A 19403-nucleotide genomic window follows, 5' to 3' on the forward strand; every position below is an offset into this window, starting at 1 on the left:
AAAGTAAAGGCACCTCCGGGAATCTAGACCGTTCTTCCACTACTTTCCTAATACACCCACTTGAAAAGGGAGGAGGAACATACATCACCATCAACACACATTCCCAATGATAGAGAGAACAATGTACTCCTACATACCGCCCCTCCCCATCCTGGAAGGAAGAATGACAAATAAATGGTACTGCCCTATGTATGAGAAGACTCACCCCCCTGGAATAAGTAGTGTGGTAGGAATGAAAGCTATGGCCTATCCAGGCCCTATGTATCATGGATGCAGGGTCCCTAGTCATATGCGTCTCCTGTAATCCAATCACCAGTGCCTCCTGTTGCTTGAGAAATTCAAACGCTGCATGCCGTTTCCTGGAGTCACGCAAGCCCCGAACATTCCAGGACAGACAATTAAGTGATCCCATCAACCCTCAACATAACCCGATACTTCGTACCCTGTAGCTGTATTTGTGCATATCTGACCGGCTGTGCTTGTACGTCCAGCCGTAAGTTGGGAATAGCATCCTCCATATCTGATACTCTCCCCTCTACAGCAGTGGTGCATTCTGCTACTTTTTGCAGATCATTTCTAAGCAACAAAATGTCCTCCAATCCACCCATCCGACATAAGGCAGTGAGGACCATGGAATTCTGCCTTACTACAGCAAAAATGTCCTTTTAATGAGGGTTCCCCCTCTCTTGCTCCACTCTGCCCTCCAGCACCTGGCTGAACCCGCATGGCACCGCACACCTCCTCCTCATCCTCACTCCTCGTGTCCCCTGCCAAAGGGGAATACCTTGATCCATATGAGGAGCCTCCAGCAGCCTGATCTCCTGCCGATTTTCCCTGTAGTGCAGCCGCGCCCCCTGCTGTCGGTGTGCGGGCGAACCGCTCCAGCTTCTCTGCTGCTTCCTGCCTGAGGCCTCTAGTCCGGCCGTCCTTCTCGCCGGCGCCATCTTGGGAGCAGGACCCGGGACTCGCCGGCGGCGATTTTCATTTTTTTTTCGAGCGGGTCATCACGGCTGGGCACTCCAACACCACCGCCTCCAGATCGAGGTAAGGCACAGGGGAGAAAGTTTTCCCCGAATTCAGCGGGATATACACAATGTTCCAAATTATTATGCACATTGGATTTAAGTGTCATAAACATTTAATTATTCGTTTTTCAATTAAACTCATGGATGGTATTGTGTCTTAGAGCTCTTTGGATCATTGTAATCAATCTCAGACACCTGTGATAATTAATTTGCCACGTTTGCCCTATCAAAGTAAATCTACTTAAAGGCAATGTGTTGCTAGAAAAACATGTTTTTTTTTTTAAAATTAAACATTTAGTGTGTGGGTGATTAAAAATTGTTCAAATTTTTTTTATTTTTTTCACGAGTCAGGAAATATTATAAATTAATTCTAATTTATAGTATTACCCATTTCTGGTCACTAGATGGAGCTATTCCCAAAATTGCAGCATTGCAACATTGGGTGAAAAGCCCTCGCTCTAGTGAGCTCTCAGCATCCCCCCCTCCTTTATCCTGGCTAGTGCCGGGATAAACGAGGGGTTTGACTGGTGTAACCTCCTACACTGTGTGTCGCCATTTTTTGAGCTAACACACAGTGTAGTAGGTTTACATACAGTAGTAAACACACACAAACACGGAACATACATTTAAATCTCTTACCTGCTCCTGCCGCCGCGGCTCCCTCCGGCCCGTCCGCTCCGTCTGCTGCCGCTGGTGCAAGTGCACAAGTCCGGAAGCCGCGACCGGAAGTAGTAATATTACTGTCCGGCCGCGACTTCCGGTCCACAGGAAAATGGCGCCGGACGGCGCCAATTTCAAAGTGGACTGTGTGGGAGCGGCGCATGCGCAGTTCCCACACAGACGCCGTACACACAAGTGAATGGGACGGGAGCCGTTCGCAGTCCCTATGGGACTGTGGCTGCCGTATTCCATGTCTGTATGTGTCGTTAATCGACACATACAGAAATGGAACAAAAAATGGCAGCCCCCATAGGGAAGAAAAAGTGTAAAAATAAGAAAAAGTAAAACACAAACACACAAATAAATATAAACGTTTTTAATAAAGCACTAACATCTTTAACATATAAAAAAATTATTTGTGATGCCACTGTTCCTTTAAGAAGGACGTTCCACATTATTAAGCAGGCCACAGGTTTCAAGCAATATGGGAAAGAAAAAGGATCGCTCTGCTGCCGAAAAACTTGAAATAGTGCAATACCTTGGACAAGGTATGAAAACATTGGATATTTAAAGAAAACGTAAGTGTGATCATCGCACTGTGAAAAGATTTGTGGCTGATTCAGAGCACAGATGGGTTTGTTCAGATAAAGGCATAATGGCATAATGAGGAAGGTTTCTGCCAGACAAATTAATAGGATTAGGAGAGCAGCTTCTAAAATGCTGTTTCAAAGCAGCAAACAGTTATTTGAAGCCGCTGGTGCCTCTGGAGGATCCTACACCTTGAGGTTCGTAGGACTCCAGAGGTTTGCAAGTGTGCATAAAGCTATTATTCGGCCACCCCTAAACAATGCTCACAAGCGGAAACAGTTGCAGTGGGCACAGAAATACATGAAGACTAATTTTCAAACCGTGTTTACTGATGAGTGCCGTGCAACCCTGGATGGTCCAGATGGATGGAGTAGTGGATGGTTGGTGAATGGCCACCATGTCCCAACAAGGCTGCGACGTCCGCAAGGAGGTGGCGGAATCATGTTTTGGGCTGGAATCATGCGGAGAGAGCTGGTAGGCCCCTTTAGGGTCCCTGACAGTGTGAAAATGACCTCTGCAAAGTACGTAGAGTTTATGACTGACCACTTTCTTCCGTGGTACAAAAAGAAGAACCGTGCCTTCCGTAGCAAAATTATCTTCATGCATGACAATGCACGATCTCATGCTGCAAAGAATACCTCTGTGTCATTGGCTGCTATGGGCATAAAAGGAGGCCCCCATGTTCCCCTGACCTCAACCCTATTGAGAACCTTTGGAGCATCCTCAAGCAAAATATCTGAGGGTGGGAGGCAGTTCACATCAAAACAGAAGCTCTGGGAGGCTATTCTGACATCCTGCAAAGATATTTAAGCAGAAACTGTCCAAATACTCACAAATTCAATGGATGCAAGAATTGTGAAGGTGATATCAAAGAAGGGGTCCTAAGTTAACATGGCCTCTTAAGGTTTTTTTTTTATTGAAAGAGCTTTTGATTTCTGTAAATATGACCTCCTGATGCTGCAAATTCAACCAATTACCATTTTAGTTCTCTTTACAACCTTTAAAATGTTTTGATCTCGGTTGTGCATAATAATTTGAAACCGTGCATTTTGAGTTTTTTACTTCTAAATAAAAATCTGTTATCATTAGGAGATTTGTTCAATAAAATTCACATTATACTCCAACGGTTGAAGGCTTGAAGATTATACTGACTGTCATTTGCATCGACTATTTAGGAAAATCAGCGAAAAATAACATTTGCGTAATTTGGAATGCGGTGTATAGGGCTTACAGGATGGGTACAGCAGGAGCTCCAGTCACATATGTTCTCGCATTCACCACTAGGCCACGCCCCCCAGGGAGAACACTTTAAAAAAAATTTGGGATGTACCTCCAGTGTCATAAGCTGGGCACCACATATTTGCCACTGAATTGGAATATCTAGGGAAAAATTGCAATTTCTACTCTGCAATATCCGCAGAGCATTCTTTTATGGCAAAGACCTGTGGGTGAAAATGCTCACTACACCCCTTAATAAATGCCTTCATGGGTGTGGTTTCCGAAATGGGGTCACTTCTTCTCAGGGGTTTCTTTTATTATTTCACATCAGAACCTCTGCAATTTTGAACCAATACTTTTGTAAATCGCCAAATTAGGCCTAAATTTCGCATGGTACTCTTTCACTCCTGAGCCCTGGCGATCGTCCAGGCAAAAGATTAGGGCCACATGTAGGGTGTTTCTAAAACCGGGCGACCCAGCAAAATACTTAGAGCTGTCTTTTCGTGGCGGCACAAGCTGGGCACAACATATTTGACACTGAATTGGCATATCTATGGGAATATTGTCCTTTTCACTCTGCAACATCGAGTGTACACTAATTTCTGGAAAACACCAGCGAGGTTAACATGCCCACTACACCCGTAGGTGAATACCTTGAGGGGTGTAGTTTCCAAAATGGGATCACTTCTGGGCGTTTCCACTGTCTTAGTCCCACAGGGGATTTGTAAATGCGACGTAGCGCCCAGAAACCAATTCAGCAAAAGTTGGACTCCAAAAGCCAAATGGCGCTTCTTCTCTTCGGACCCCTACCTTGTGCCCAAACAGCAGTTTATGACCACATATGGGGTATTGCCGTACCCTGGAGAAGTTGCTTTGCAAATGTTGGGCTGCTTTTTCTTTATTCCTTGTGGAAATGCTCCCTAGACCCCTAGATGAATTCCTTGTGGTGTGTAGTTTCCACAATGGGGTCACTTTAGGGGGGTTTCACACTGTTTTGGCACCACAAGACCTCTTCAAACCGGACATAGTGCCTAATAAAAAGGAGGCCTCAAAATTCTCTAGGTGTTCCTTTTTGCTTCTGAGGCCGGTGCTTCAGTCCATTACAGCACTATAGCCACATGTGCGATATTTCCAATAACTGCAGTATCAGGGCAATAAATATTGAGTTGCGTTTCTATGGTAAAACTTTCTGTGGTACAGAAAAAAAGTATTCAAAAATGAATTTCTACTAAAAAAGGTAGTTTTTAAATTTTCCCTCTAGTTTGCTTCATTTCTTGTGAAACGCCTAAAGGGTTAAACATTCTAAATGCTGTTTTGAATACTTCAGTTTTTTTTTTAAATGGGGTGATTTATGGTGGTTTTATATTGTATGGGCCCCTCAAAGCCACTTCACAACTGAACTGGTTCCTGTAAAAAAAAAAAAATAATTATTTTGAAAATGTGAGAAATTTCTGCTAAAGTTCTAAGTCTTTTAAATTAAAGGATGTTCAAAAAACGATGCCAACGTAAAGTAGACATCTGGGAAATGTTCGTAATACCACACAATAGTGGCTAATTATCTGTCTTACAAGCAGATACATTTAAAGTTTTAAAAATGCTAATTTTTGCAATCCTTCGTCAAATTTTGGTGTTTTTCAAAATCAAATACTGAATGTATCAACCAAGTTTTACCAGTAACATAAAGTCCAATGTGTCACGAGAAAATGATCTCCGAATCGCTTGGCTAAACAAAAGCGTTCCAAAGTTATTACACAAAGACATATCCGATTTGAAAAATGGGGCTCTGTCAGGAAGGTCAAAAGTGGCTGCAGAAGGAAGGGGTTAAAAAAAACCGCAACGCAGGTCAACTTGGGTGCGGAATCTCTGCATATCGCGTACGCAGCGTGTGGGTGAGATTTCTTGAAATCTGATCCACCCCTCTGTTACTGTGTTATGCCGTGGCTTTTCCGCAACGAAATACGTTGCAGAAAATCTGCTGTTTTTAAGCCACGTTTGATACATCTTGGTCTCTAATGTGCAGTTGAATTATCCTTTAACCCCTAAGCGCTCAGCGACGTACTATTCCATTGTGCTGACCGGCCCGTTCGCGCTCAGTGACGGAATAGTACGTTGCGGGAGTAACGGACATTTCGGCCGTCTTCTTGACACATACAGGAGCTGTGACAGCTGCTAACTTGTACAGATCCCCCTTTTTCCCTTATATATTTTTATTAAAAAAAGGAATAAACAAACTATACATAATTGGTATCGCCGCGTCTGTAACGGCCTGAACTACAAAATTATTTCGTTATTTGTCCCGCACGGTGAACGCCGTAAAAGAAAATAATAAACAATACCAGAATCACTATTGTTTGTTCACTTCACCTCCCAAAAAATGGAATAAAAATAGATCAAAAAGTCGCATGTACCTACAAGTCCTGATCGAAACTACAGTTCGTTACGCAAAAAATTCCTCGCACGGCTTTCTTGATGGAAAAATAAAACTTATGGCTCTTAGAATAAGGTAACACAAAAAGTAAATTGATTTTTTACAAAACTTATTTTATTGTGCAAACGCCATATGACATAAAAAAACTATAAACATATGATATCGCCGTAATCGTATCGCCCCGCAGAATGTCATTTATAGCGCACGGTGAACGCTGTAAAAAAAAAATAGAATAAAAAAACAATAGTAGAATTGCTGTTTTTTTAGTCACCACGCCACCTAAAAATAGAATAAAAACTGATCAAAAAGCCGCATGCACCCCCATGAAAACTGCAATGAATTCCTCAAGGGGTCTAGTTTCCAAAATGGGGTCACTTTTTGGGGGTTTCCACTGTTTTGGCACCACAGGACCTCTTCAAACCAGACATGGTGCCTAATAAAAAGGAGGCCTCAAAATCCACTAGGTCCTCCTTTGCTTCGGAGGCCGGTGCTTCAGTCCATTACCGCACTAGGGCCACATGTGGGATATTTCTCAAAACTGCAGAACCCGGGCAATAAATATTGAGTTGTGTTTCTCTTGTAAAACCTTTTCTGTTCTAGGAAAAAATGGTATAAAAAGGATTTTCTGACAAAAATAAATATGTAAATTTCACCACAAATTTGCTCTAAATTCCAGTGAAACACCTAAAGGGTTAATAAACTTTCTAAATGCTGTTGTGACTACTTTGAGGGGTCTAGTTTCTAAAATGGGGTGTTTGATAGGGGTTTCTAATATATAGGCCCCTCAAAGCAACTTCAGAACTGAACTGGAAACGAAAAAATAAATGAGGCAATACTTCGCTTCTTACATTATACTGATATTGAGCAGTGCTCACCCCGAGATGACTCCAGTTTTGACAGTTGGTATAAACGGAGACCCCTATTAGACCGGTTCAGAGCCCGGTTTTCCCCAGCATACACCCCCGAGAATTGTATTTCTATAGATGAGTCCCTGGTAGATTTTAAAGGGAGGCTTCAATTCCGCCAGTACCTGCCGAGTAAGAGGGCAAGGTATGGTGTGAAGATGTATAAGCTGTGCGAGAGTGCATCAGGGTATACCTACAAATTTAGGATATATGAAGGGAAGGACACCAGTGCTTAGCCCCCAGAATGTCCCTCCTTACTGGGAGTTAATGCAAAAATTGTGTGGGGTTTGGTGCACCCACTGCTGGACCAGGGTTACCACCTCTACCTGGATAATTTTTATACCAGCGTCCCGCTCTTCAGGTGCCTCGCTTCCAGAAGTCCTGCGGCATGCGGCACGGCTAGAAGAAATCTGAGAGGCCTCCCTAAGACTCTGCTTGGTCAAATACTCAGAAGGGGTGAGAGCAGGGCACATTCTAGCAGCAACATATTGTGTGTCGAGTACAAGAGAGCTGTCCTTGTATTGACAACAATACTTGGCCACACCAGTACCCATGCACCTGTATGAGGTACCAGTACAGAGACCCCCAAACCAGACTTCATCCTGGACTACAATAGGTACATGGGAGGGGTGGACTTGTCAGATCAAGTCCTGAAGCCCTACAGCGCCATGCGGTGTGGTATGAGAAGCCGGCCGTGCACATCATTATCAAGAACCTAATCTTTAGGGACCAAGAAGGGGGGGCACCCAGTACTTCTGGAAGCGAGGCCACACGCATAGTACCAGGGCAACACTTTCCAGGAGAAGTTCCCCAAACTGGCAAGAAGGGAAAAAGTCAAAAGAGGTGCAAAGTCTGCTATAAGAGGGGGATAAGGAAGGACACAATATATCAATGTGACACGTGTTTCTGGGGTGTATATCTCTGGTGGCACATGCTGGGCACAATATATTGGACACTGAAATGGCATAGATATATAGAAAATTGCAAATCTCACACTGCACCATCTGCTGCGCATGACCTTTTACACAATACCTGTGGGGTCAAAATGCTCACTACACCTCTAGATGAATGTCTTAAGGGGTGTAGTTTTTAAAACTGGGTCACTTCTCGTGGTTTTCAACTGTACTGGTACCTCAGGGGCTTCTGCATACATGACTTAGCACCAGAAAAACTCCAGTAGACATAATGGTGGTCCTTTCCTTCTGACCCCTCCCATGGGCCCAAACGGCAGTTTATCACCACAAATGGGGTATTGCCGCACTCAGGAGAAATTGGGCAACAAAATGGGGTTTTTTGTTCCCTGTGAAAATAAGAAATTTTGATAAAAAATTACATCTTATTGGAAAAAAATTAATTTTTTTTTTTTAATTTCACAGTCCAACTCAAATACGTGCTGTGAAAAATCTGTGCGGTCTAAATGGCAACAACAACAACCATATATGAATTTCTTGAGCGGTGTAGTTTCCAAAATGGGGTCACTTCTGGTGGATTTCCATTGCTTTGATACTTCTGGGGCTCTGCAAATGCGCCATGGCACCCGAAAACCAATCCAGCAAAATCTGGACTCCAACAAACACACAGCGCTCCTTTCCTTCTGAGGCCTCCCATGGGCTCAAACGTCAGTTTATCACCACAAATGGGGTATTGCCGCACGAAGGACAAATTGGGCAACAAAATGGGGTATTTTATTTTTTGTGAAAATAAGAAATGTTATCAAAAATGACAGCTTATTGGAAAAAATTTCATTTTTTAAAATTTTACAGCCCAATTCAAATACGTGCTGTGAAAAAACTGTGTGGTCAAAATGGTAACAACCACCATATATGAATTCCTTAAGTGGTGTCGTTTCCAAAATAGGGTCACTTTTGGGGGATTCCTACGGTTTTGGCACCTCAACACCTCTTCAAACCTGGCATGCTGCCTAAAATATATTCTAATAAAAAAAGAGGCCTCAAAATGCACTAGGTGCTTCTTTGCTTCTAGGGCTTGTGTTTTAGTCCACGAGCGCAGTAGAGCCACATGTGGGACATTTCTAAAAACTGCAGAATCTGGACACTACACATTTAGTAGTATTTCTCTGGTAAAATCTTCTGTGTTACAGAAAAAAAATTGAATAAAATTGAAATTCAGCAAGAAAAATGAAATTTGTAAATTTCACCTCCACTTTGCTTTAATTCCTGTGAAATGCCTAAAGGGTTAAAAAAAACACTTTATAAATGTTTTTAATACTTTGAGGGTGTCTAGTTTTTAAAATGGGGTGTTTTATCAGGGTTTCTAATACATAGGCCCCCTCAAAGCCACTTCAGAACTGAACAGGTACCTTAAAAAAAAGGCTTTTGAAATTTTCTTAAAAATATGAGAAATTGCTGTTTATGTTCTAAGCCTTGTAACGTCCAAGAAAAATAAAAGAATGTTCAAAAAACGATGCCAATCTAAAGTAGACATATGGGAAATGTGAACTAGTAACTATTTTGGGTGGTATTACCATCTGTTTTACAAGCAGATGGATTTAAATTCTGAAAAATGCAATTTTTTTATAAATTTTCTCTCAATTTTGAAAATTTTCACCAATAAACACTGAATATATCGACCAAATTCCACTACTAAGGCCTCATGCACACGACCGTAAAAACTCCCGTTATTACGGGTCGTAATCACGACCCGTAATAACGGGCTCATAGACTTCTATTGGCGACGGGTGCCTTCCCGTTTTCTCACGGGAAGGTGCCCGTGCCGTTGAAAAAGATAGAACATGTCCTATTTCAGGCCGTAATAACGGCACGGACAGTCCATAGAAGTCTATGGAGCTCTCGTAATAACGGGTGGCTACATGTGTGCACCCGTCATTACGGCAGCGTTGCTAAGCGACGTCAGTAAATAGTCACTGTCCAGGGAGCTGAAAGAGTTAACTGATCGGCAGTAACTCTTTCAGCACCCTGGACAGTGACTACCGATCAGTATAAACCTGTAAAAAATAAAAATAAAAGACGTTCATACTTACCGACAACTTACTGCTTCCTCCAGTCTGGTCTCCCGCCCGTTGCCTTGGTGACGCGTCCCTCTCGACATCCGGCCCGACGTCCTGGATGACGTTTCAGGCCATGTGACCGCTGCAGCCAATCACAGGTCAATCACAGGCTGCAGCGGTGACATGGACTGCCGCGTCATCCAGGGATGTCGGGCTGGATGTGAAGAGAGGGACGCGTCACCAATACAACGGCCGGGTAAGTATGAATTTCTTTAACTTTTATTACAGAAAAGGCTGTCCCTTCTCTCTATCCTGCACTGATAGAGAGAAGGGGCTGCCGATTAGTGCAGTGCTATTTTGCCGCCAAAAACGTGCTCGTAAATACGGGTGGAATACGTGTGACACCGGACCCATATTTACGGGCACGTGTTCGTAAATACTGGTGCAAAACGGGTGGATTACGTGTGACACCGGACCCGTATTTACGCCAGTATTTACGGGTGGGAAAAAATACGGTCGTGTGCATGAGGCCTAACATAAAGCCCAATGTGTCATGAGAAAACAATCTCAGAATCGCTTGGATAGGTTTAAGCATTCCGACGTTACCACATAAAGTGAAATATGTCAGATTTCAAAAATGGCCTTAAGGCCTAAACTAGGCTGCATCCCTAAGGGGTTAAACATGTCCCAGTTCACACATTGCATTTTCTTTTTTTTTTCAGGCAGTTTAACTGGAAGTGGATAAAAAAAAAAGAGAAACAAAAATCTTGTGATTATGGTAAATTCTCCTCTCTTTAGGCTGGAGTAACACACTTGGCGCTTTGACACACTTCGGCCAGACGTTACTTTAAAGTCTATAGTAAAATATGAGCGCGTCTACGTACACAGCGTTTTTGTTTGTGGCGTTTTTAAAATGCATCATGCGTTTATTTTTTCTGACGTTTTTTACATAGGCTGCTCTATAGGACATAAAACAGGCAGAAATTTTTTTTTTTTAAATGTTTGATGCTTGTAAAAATGAAAAATGCTTGAAATTCATGGCGTGTTGTGTGTGTTTTTTTTTATTTTATTTTTTTAACAAGCGTTTAAAAGAACTGGAAGAACTGTGGGTTGGAGGCCTTTGGCTCCTTTCTTGCTTTTGACTGTAAATTGCAACTTCTGGAATATGTAACTATTATTAAGCCTCTTGGTGATTGACATTTTTGGATGACCGTTTAGTGTAATGTCGTTGTGTTAGGTTGTGAGTTGCCGCTGAACAATGAAATGGGAGACAAAAGACTAATGCGCAGGTCCCTTCAGCCAGCAAGACCTCTCCGTCGCGATATAACTGGCAGCGGTGAGTATATGCACTCAGATGTTCCAGAGGATTGTACAAATAAGACTGGAGGGAAGTTTTATGTCAGTCAGTCAGCGACACTTAAAGGCTACGGAAACCATCGGGTCACGCAGGATCCACCGTTCTCGATCACATCTAAGTTCTAATGTCTTCAAAGTAGGGCTGGGCCTAAATCAAAATCGATTAATTGAACATGTAACCTTGATTACGCTTAATGAATGATTATTTAGACCACAATTTTTGCATACCACGCCCCCTATTTGCATTTTATGCCATTGAATTAATATTTCTCACCTGAGCCTGCTGTATACTACTGTATATAATATACCCCGACAATGCCCCCCACACAGTATAATGCCTGCCATAACTGCCCCATATCTAGTGTAATGCCCCTATGACTGCCCTCCACACAGTGTGATGCCCCTATGATTGCCCTCCACACAGTGTGACGCCCCTATGACTGCCCTCCACACAGTGTGACGCCCCTATGACTGCCCTCCACACAGTGTGACGCCCCTATGACTGCCCTCCACACAGTGTGACGCCCCTATGACTGCCCTCCACACAGTGTGACGCCCCTATGACTGCCCTCCACACAGTGTGACGCCCCTATGACTGCCCTCCACACAGTGTGACGCCCCTATGACTGCCCTCCACACGGTCTGAGGACCCGTCTTATAGCTGTGTGTATAAGGGAGTAACCTGTGACCTCATCTGTCTGGGGGAGGATCACCCATAGGTGGGGAGAGTCGGCAGGTCAGCAGGGGGCGGCTCATGGTGGTAAGTTCTCTGTATTTCCAGATTGGAGTCCTGTATAAATGTGCTCAGCGTTGTCTTTCCCCCTCCATGCGTCCGATCATGGATTATGTCCAGTTTATAGATGTTTTCACCTATCTGTACTCGTACAAGACCTCACTCGTAGAGTCTGTCTGTTCTTTGTGGGCCTGTCTGGACATTGCCTGGTAATTGTCTTTGCTTTTTAGAACTTTTGATGGGTATTATTCAATAATTTTTGATTCAACTAGATTGTCACTTTGTTGTACAGCAGTTGGTATCCTGGTAGTCTTGTCTCGTTGGGAAAATGTGAAGCCCAGCACGTCCTGTAAACTCGTTTTATTGAAAGAATTTGCACAATACAAATGTCCGTAGTACATAACAGCAAAGAAACACATTTAGGTAGTCATACATTACATGAACATAGAGGCATAGTATCAATGGTGGTATTTAACAGGTCATAACATATTAGACCACATATTTGACCCTCAATAAGAACATCCCAGCGGGCAATATACTTTTTAAGGCCAATTTTTAAGATATTTCAGACAAAATATAGAAATCCTGCAAGTAGCCAATCATGCAACATCCGCCCTCCTCAATGTTGCAGCAACTGGTCCCTCAGATCTGTGAATCTATGCGGAGTGTACAGGGTGCACGATGAGTCACACCAAATCTGCCATATTTTATAAAATTTACTAATACACCCTCTTTTCTTATATAAAACTCGCTCATATGGAATAATGGAATTAATCAGCGATTTCCATTTCGTCACCGTAGGAGGCCTCTGATCCATCCACCGAAGTGCGATGGTTTTCCTCGCCATAAACAATACCTCCTGCAATAGAATACGCATGTGGAATGGCCACTGATCCTCAGGCAGCACCCCAAATAGACAGCTCTTGGGTGAAGGGGGGATCGGCTGCTTCACCACTTCCTCGACCACTTTCAACACATCCCCCCAAAAGGAGGACACCATTGGACAATCCCAGATCATATGCCAGAAATCAGATCTGGGAGAACGGCATCTATGACATTCAGTGCTAGGGTATCTACCCATTCTATGCAATCTCACCGGCGTGAGATAACTCTGATGAACTATAGATAATTGAATCATTTTGTTATTTGCCGCCGGTGAGGCAGAAATAGGAGATGAAAGTACATCCTCCCCTGTCAGATCTGGTATCAAGCCCTCCCATTTATCCTTTACTGGTAACTTGACATTGGCCAGTTTAGCTTGTATAAGAGCAGTGTAGACAGCCGAGATCAGCCCCCGGGGGCCCTGTGATCTAAAAACACCAATCAGAGGGAATCGTGAGAATTCGTGGTCTGACCTAGGGTATTGACTTGCGAGAGCATGTCGCAGTTGCAGATATCTATAGAAGCTTTTTCTAGGGATTTGGAAGTCCTCTTGCATTTGTGTAAAGGATTTAAAGGCATTATCAGTATATACATCCCCAATTCTACACACCTCAAAGCCACACCAGAAAGGAGGGGCTTGCCCCTCCATTAGATGAGAAAGAAGGGGATTATCCCACAGTGGCATGTCCACCTGTATATCTACATATGCATAAATTTGTTTGGCAGCCATCCAGGCCTGCACTGCCACCTTGTGGATTGGAAGCATTTCTTTATAGGTTCCCGGGGAACTTTCCAGCACTGGCCAAAGATGTGTAAGATGCAAATATGTAGCGAGGTGCTGTTCCCTCGTTGGTAACAGATCCGACCCTGTCCATAGCTGTAGATACCGCAGTTGCCCAGCTAGATAATACATAAACCGGTCCGGCAGTGCCATCCCTCCCTCATGTTTAGGTCTCTGCAGATTGGTTTGTAGCAAATCGGCAGCAATGTGATGTAATCGCAGGGCTAACAATGGCCTCGGCCCTGTCCGGAGGTGAATGACTGACAGTTTTAATACATTGCACTACATGGGTAGTGCAACGTATTAGAATAGCAATCAAACAGTTGGACCCCCTAGTGGGACTAAAAAAAAGTTTACATTTCAAGTAATAAACACAATCCCTTTATCAAGTCCTTTTATTATTGAAAAATAATAAACCATACATATTTGGTATCGCCACATCCGTAACGGCCTGAACTATAAAAATATTATGTTATTTATCCTGTGCGGTGAACAGCGTAAAAAACAACTAAAAAAAAAATCAAGAATTGCTGTTTTTTGGTCCCTTTGACTTCCAAATATTGGAATATAAAGTGATCATAAAGTCGCATGTATCCAAAAAATGGTTCCTGTAAAACCTATAGCTTGTTTTGCAAAAAAAAGCCCTCATACAGCTCCGTCGACAAAAAAATGTAAAACGTTATGGCTCTCAGAACATGGCGACAGAAAAAATACATTCTGTTTACAAAAGTAATTTTATTGTGCAAAAAGTTGTAAAACATAAAAAAGTGCCATAAATTAGGTATCGCCGGAATCGAACTGACCCGCAGAATAAAGGTAACATGTAATTTATAACGTGTGGTGAACGCTATATAAAAAAATTGTTGTTTTTCCGTCACCTTGCCTCCCAAAAATAGGATAAAAAGTGCTCAAAGTTGCATGTACCCCAAAATGGTACCAATAAAAACTACAGCTTGTCCCGCAAGAACCCGCAAAAAAACAGCCCTCATACCACCACATCTATGAAAAAATAAAGTTAGTTAAGGCTCCAATAAGTCAGAAAAGAAAAATATGCAGTTGTGCTGGCCCGAGGGGAACATTTCTTCTGTTTCAAGAGGCGATTTATCGAGGCCCTAAAAGTAGGGGACCATGAAGGCTAAGGGTAAGGAAAGACATTTATCAGTGAGACACTTGCCTGTGCAGAAAGGATTCTTCACAGTGTAACGCACATCTATGGATTATTTTATTGTTTTTTTTTCACCCCATTATTTTACCACATGACTCTGCCCCTGATGTATTCTGCCCAGCTTACATATATCCCCACATTATAAACTAAAATTGCAGTAAAACTACTACTAAGCAAAATCCACGCTCCAAAATCCAAATAGCGCTCCTTCCCTTCTGAACCCTACAGCGTGCACAAACATCTGTTTACTTCCACATATATGACATTGCCAAACCAGGGAGAACCCTTTTAACAATTTTTGGGGTGGATCCAGTGGCATAAGCTGGGCACGCCATATTTGCCACTGAAATGGCATATCTTGGGAAAATTTTTAATTTCTACCCTGCAATATTAGCAGAGCATTCGTTTATGGAAAATACCTGTGGGTAAAAATCTCACTACACCCCTTAATAAATGCCTTCATGGGTGTAGTTTCCGAAATGGGGTCACTTCTCAGGGGTTTCTTTTATTATTTCATATCCGAACTTCCAATTGTGAAGCAATACTTTTTGTAAATGGCCAAATTAGGCCCCAATTTCGCATGGTACGCTTTCACTCCTGAGCCCTGTCTACTGTCTAGGCAAAAGATTAGGGCCACATGTAGGGTGTTTCTAAAACTGGGCGACTCGGCAAAATACTTGGCTGTCTTTTCGTGGTGGCACAAGCTGGGCACAACATTGGACACTGAATTGGCATATCTATGAGAAAATTGGCATTTTCACTCTGCAACATCGAGTGTACACTTATTTCTGGAAAACACCAGCGGGGTTAACATGCCCACTAAACCCCTTGGTGAATACCTTGAGGGGTGTAGTTTCCAAAATGGGGTCACTTCTGGGGGGGTTTTCACTGTTTTGGTCCCACAGGGGCTTTGCAAATGCGACCGTGCCTAGAAACCAATCCAGCAAAAGCTGGACTCCAAAAGCAAAATGGCGCTCCTTCTCTTTGGAGCTCTACCTTGTACCCGAACAGCAGTTTATGACCACATATGGGGTATTGCCGTACTCTGGAGAAGTTGCTTTACAAATGTTGGTCTACGTTTTTCTTCTTTATTCCTTGTGGAAATGCTCCCTACACCCCTAGATGAATTCCTTGTGGTGTGTAGTTTCCAAAATAGGGTCACATTAGGGGGGTTTCACACTTTTTTGGCATCGCAAGACCTCTTCAAACCTGACATAGTGCCTAAAATATAATCTAAGAAAAAGAGGGCCCCAAAATCTAGGTTCTATTTTGTTTGAGGCCAGTACTTCAGTCCATTAGAACACTAGGGCCACATGTGGGATTTTTCCAAAAACTGCAGAATCTGGTCAATAAATATTGAGTTGCGTTTCGCTGGTAAATCCTTCTGTGGTCCAGAAAAAAAGTGTTCAAAAATGAATTTCTACCAAAAAAATGAAATTTGTAAATTTCACCTCTAGTTTGCTTCATTTCTTGTGAAACGCCTAAAGGGTTAAATGTTCTAAATGTGGTTTTGAACACTTTATAAAACCACCATAAATCACCCCATTTTATTGTATGGGCCCCTCAAAGCCACTTCACAACTGAACTGGTCCCTGTAAAGAAAAAAAAAAAAAATTCTGCTAAAGCTCTAAGTCGTTTAACGTCCTGGAAAAATAAAAGGATGTTCAAAAACCGATGCCAACGTAAAGTAGATATATATGGGAAATGTTAGTAACACCACACAATAGTGGCTAATTATCTGTCTTACAAGCAGATACATTTAAAGTTTTAAAAGTGCAAATGTTTTTAATCCTTCGTTAAATTTTGGTGTTTTTTAGAATTAAATACTGAATGTATCGACCAAGTTTTACCAGTAACATAAAGTCCAATGTGTCATGAGAAAATAATCTCTGAATCGCTTGGCTAAACAAAAGCGTTCCAAAGTTTATTACACATGGAGACCTGTCTGATTTGAAAAATGGGGCTCTGTCAGGAAGGTCAAAAGTGACTGCAGCAGGAAGGCGTTAAAAAAAACGCACCGCAGGTCAACTTGTGTGCGGAATCTCCACATATCGCGTACGCAGCGTGTGGGTAAGATTTCTTGAAATCTGATCCACTCCTCTGCTACTGTATTATGCTGCGGATTTTCCATGACGAAATACGTTGCAGAAAATCTTCGGTATTTAAGCCATGTGTGGACTAGGGATACATCTTGGTCTCTACCTAATGTGCAGTTGAATTATCCTTAAACAGCCTATGTCCCAGTTCACACATTGCATTTTTTTTATTTTTTTTGCATGCAGTAAAACGAAGTGTATAAAAAAAAAAAGAGAAACAAAAATCTTGTGATTATGGTAAATTCTCCTCTCTTTAGGCTGGAGTAACACACTTGGCGCTTTGACACACTTCGGCCAGACGTTACTTTAGAGTCTATAGTAAAATATGAGCGCGTCTACTTACACAGCGTTTTTGTTTGTGGCGTTTTTAAAATGCATCATGCGTTTATTTTTTTCTGGCGTTTTTTACATAGGCTGCTCTATAGGACATAAAACAGCCAGAAAAAAACATTTTTAAAATGTTTGATGCTTGTAAAAAAAAAAAAAAACATGAAAAATGCTTGAAATTCATGGCGTGTGTTTATTTTTTATTATTTTTTTACAAGCATTTAAAAGAACTGGAAGAACTGTGGGTTGGAGGCCTTTGGCTCCTTTCTTGCTTTTGACTGTAAATTGCAACTTCTGGAATATGTAACTATTATTAAGCCTCTTGGTGATTGACATTTTTGGATGACCGTTTAGTGTAATGTCGTTGTGTTAGGTTGTGAGTTGCCGCTGAACAATGAAATGGGAGACAAAAGACTAATGCGCAGGTCCCTTCAGCCAGCAAGACCTCTCCGTCGCGATATAACTGGCAGCGGTGAGTATATGCACTCAGATGTTCCAGAGGATTGTACAAATAAGACTGGAGGGAAGTTTTAAATCAGTCAGCGAGTCACTTGTCACAAAATGTCAGGGTGAAACGCGTCCACGGCGGTAGTCCTGGTGACAGAAGTCTCCATAGATTCAGATTACATGGGGGGGGGGTAGTCTGGAATTACTTTCCGAGACTGCTGACACTTAAAGGCTATGGAAACCATCGGGTGACCGTGCCCCCCACACCGTATAATGCTATCCACAGAGTATAATGCCCCTCTAGTTGCCCTTCACACAGTATAATGCCCCAATAGCTGCCCCCACACAGTATAATGCCCTCATAACTTACTACCACACAGTATAATGCCTCCATAGCTGCACCCCACACTGTCTAATGCCCCACAGCTGCCCCCAATAGTGCTTGATAAAAATAATATACTTACTCCCCCTAACCCCGTTCCAATGACGAGTGGAGGAGATCCCTCTGCTCTACTGGTCTGTGCAGCTCGGCGCAGACCAGCGCAACGACGTCACTGCCTGACGTCCAGCGATGTATAGTGTGTGTATAAATAGATATATTAGTATATGCGTGTGTATGATGTTGTTGTTGGTTTTTTGATAAATGTTGAAACTTTAAGGGGGAGTTCACACAAGTTTTTTTACATGGAAACCACGTCGGAAAGCTCGCCAAAAAACGGCCGAAAATGCTTCCCATTGATTTCAATGGGAGGCGGAGACGTTTTTTTCCCGCGAGCGGAAAAACTGTCTCGCGGGTAAAAGAAGGGACAAGCCATTATCTTCGGGCGTTTGCGCCTCTGGCCTCGCATTGACATCAATGGGAGGAAGAGAAAGCGTATTTTCGTGGCATTTTTTGCTCGCGGTGCTCAATGAGCGCGGGCGAAAAATGCCGCAAAAATCGGCGTGCAGGCAGAGGAAAATCTTCCTCAAAATTCCAAACGGAATTTTCCTCCTGCAAAAAACTGTGTGAACCCGGCCTTCTATTCAGTGTTCCGTTGTCTTTGCAGAAGCGCTACTCATGGTAAACTTCCAAACCGAAATCCCCAATCACTGCAGAGACCGCATTCACGATCATTGTCATTTGGTAAGCTGCATTGTTTTCTGTCGCATGTACCTGTGAGGGTCCAGTGTAACCAGAATGTTGGATATTTTGCAAATGTTCCTAAAAGACAGTAAAAGCAAGAAATCTACAATCTAGATAACTCCTGCCGTTTTTACCTATTTACGTTTCGCATGTGGCAGCCGCTATTTAGTCTTATTATATGCAGAAGAGTAAACCATTGCAGGAATATTTCAAAATTCTGCAGCAAGTAAAACTTAATTTAATCTGGTATCAATGGGCACCTGATATTTTGGATTAGGACATATTCTGGATTATTAGATGGTTTTAAAACTCATAAGGGCAGAGCACATAAAATGTTAAATGGGTTATCCCATTAATACTTTTCATACCAAAAGTCCTGAAATGCTGTTAATAGACGTTTTTAAAGTAACTTGCAATGTTTCTAGCAAATAAAAACAACTTGCTCATCTTTTTTGTTTCCCTGTGTACACTTGGTGCTGATGCTAATCTGTGCTGCTAGGGAAGGGGCTCCGAGTAAAATTAGGGTATGTTCACACGCAGTGGTTTCAGACGTAATTCGGGCGGTTTACGCCTCAAATTACCCCTTAAAAATACGCCCCTAATATGCCTATAAACATCTGCCCGTTGCTTTCAATGGGACTTACGATGTTCTGTTCCAACGAGCCTTTATTTTACACGTCGCTGTCAAAATATGGCGCATA

General features: G+C 42.5%; 1 protein-coding gene across 13 annotated transcripts in view; it reads left to right on the forward strand.

The window, feature by feature from the left end:
- Positions 1-19403, forward strand: part of C5H8orf88 (chromosome 5 C8orf88 homolog) — a 64078-nt gene that overhangs the window by 15929 nt on the left and 28746 nt on the right. For 12 of the 13 annotated variants that reach the window (XR_012847614.1, XM_075826006.1, XM_075826008.1 and 9 more), the window contains exons 4-6: positions 11030-11128; positions 17506-17604; positions 18626-18702. Coding sequence is in view for 12 of the 13 variants with exons in the window: in XM_075826006.1 (XP_075682121.1) it covers positions 11030-11128; positions 17506-17604; positions 18626-18702 (275 nt within the window). In the remaining variant the exon portion in view is untranslated. The remainder of the gene's footprint in view (positions 1-11029; positions 11129-17505; positions 17605-18625; positions 18703-19403) is intronic. The other variant, XM_075826015.1, reaches the window with a different exon arrangement.

The sequence above is a fragment of the Rhinoderma darwinii genome, chromosome 5, assembly GCF_050947455.1.
Source record: "Rhinoderma darwinii isolate aRhiDar2 chromosome 5, aRhiDar2.hap1, whole genome shotgun sequence".
In the NCBI taxonomy this organism is placed as follows: Eukaryota; Metazoa; Chordata; class Amphibia; order Anura; family Rhinodermatidae; genus Rhinoderma; species Rhinoderma darwinii.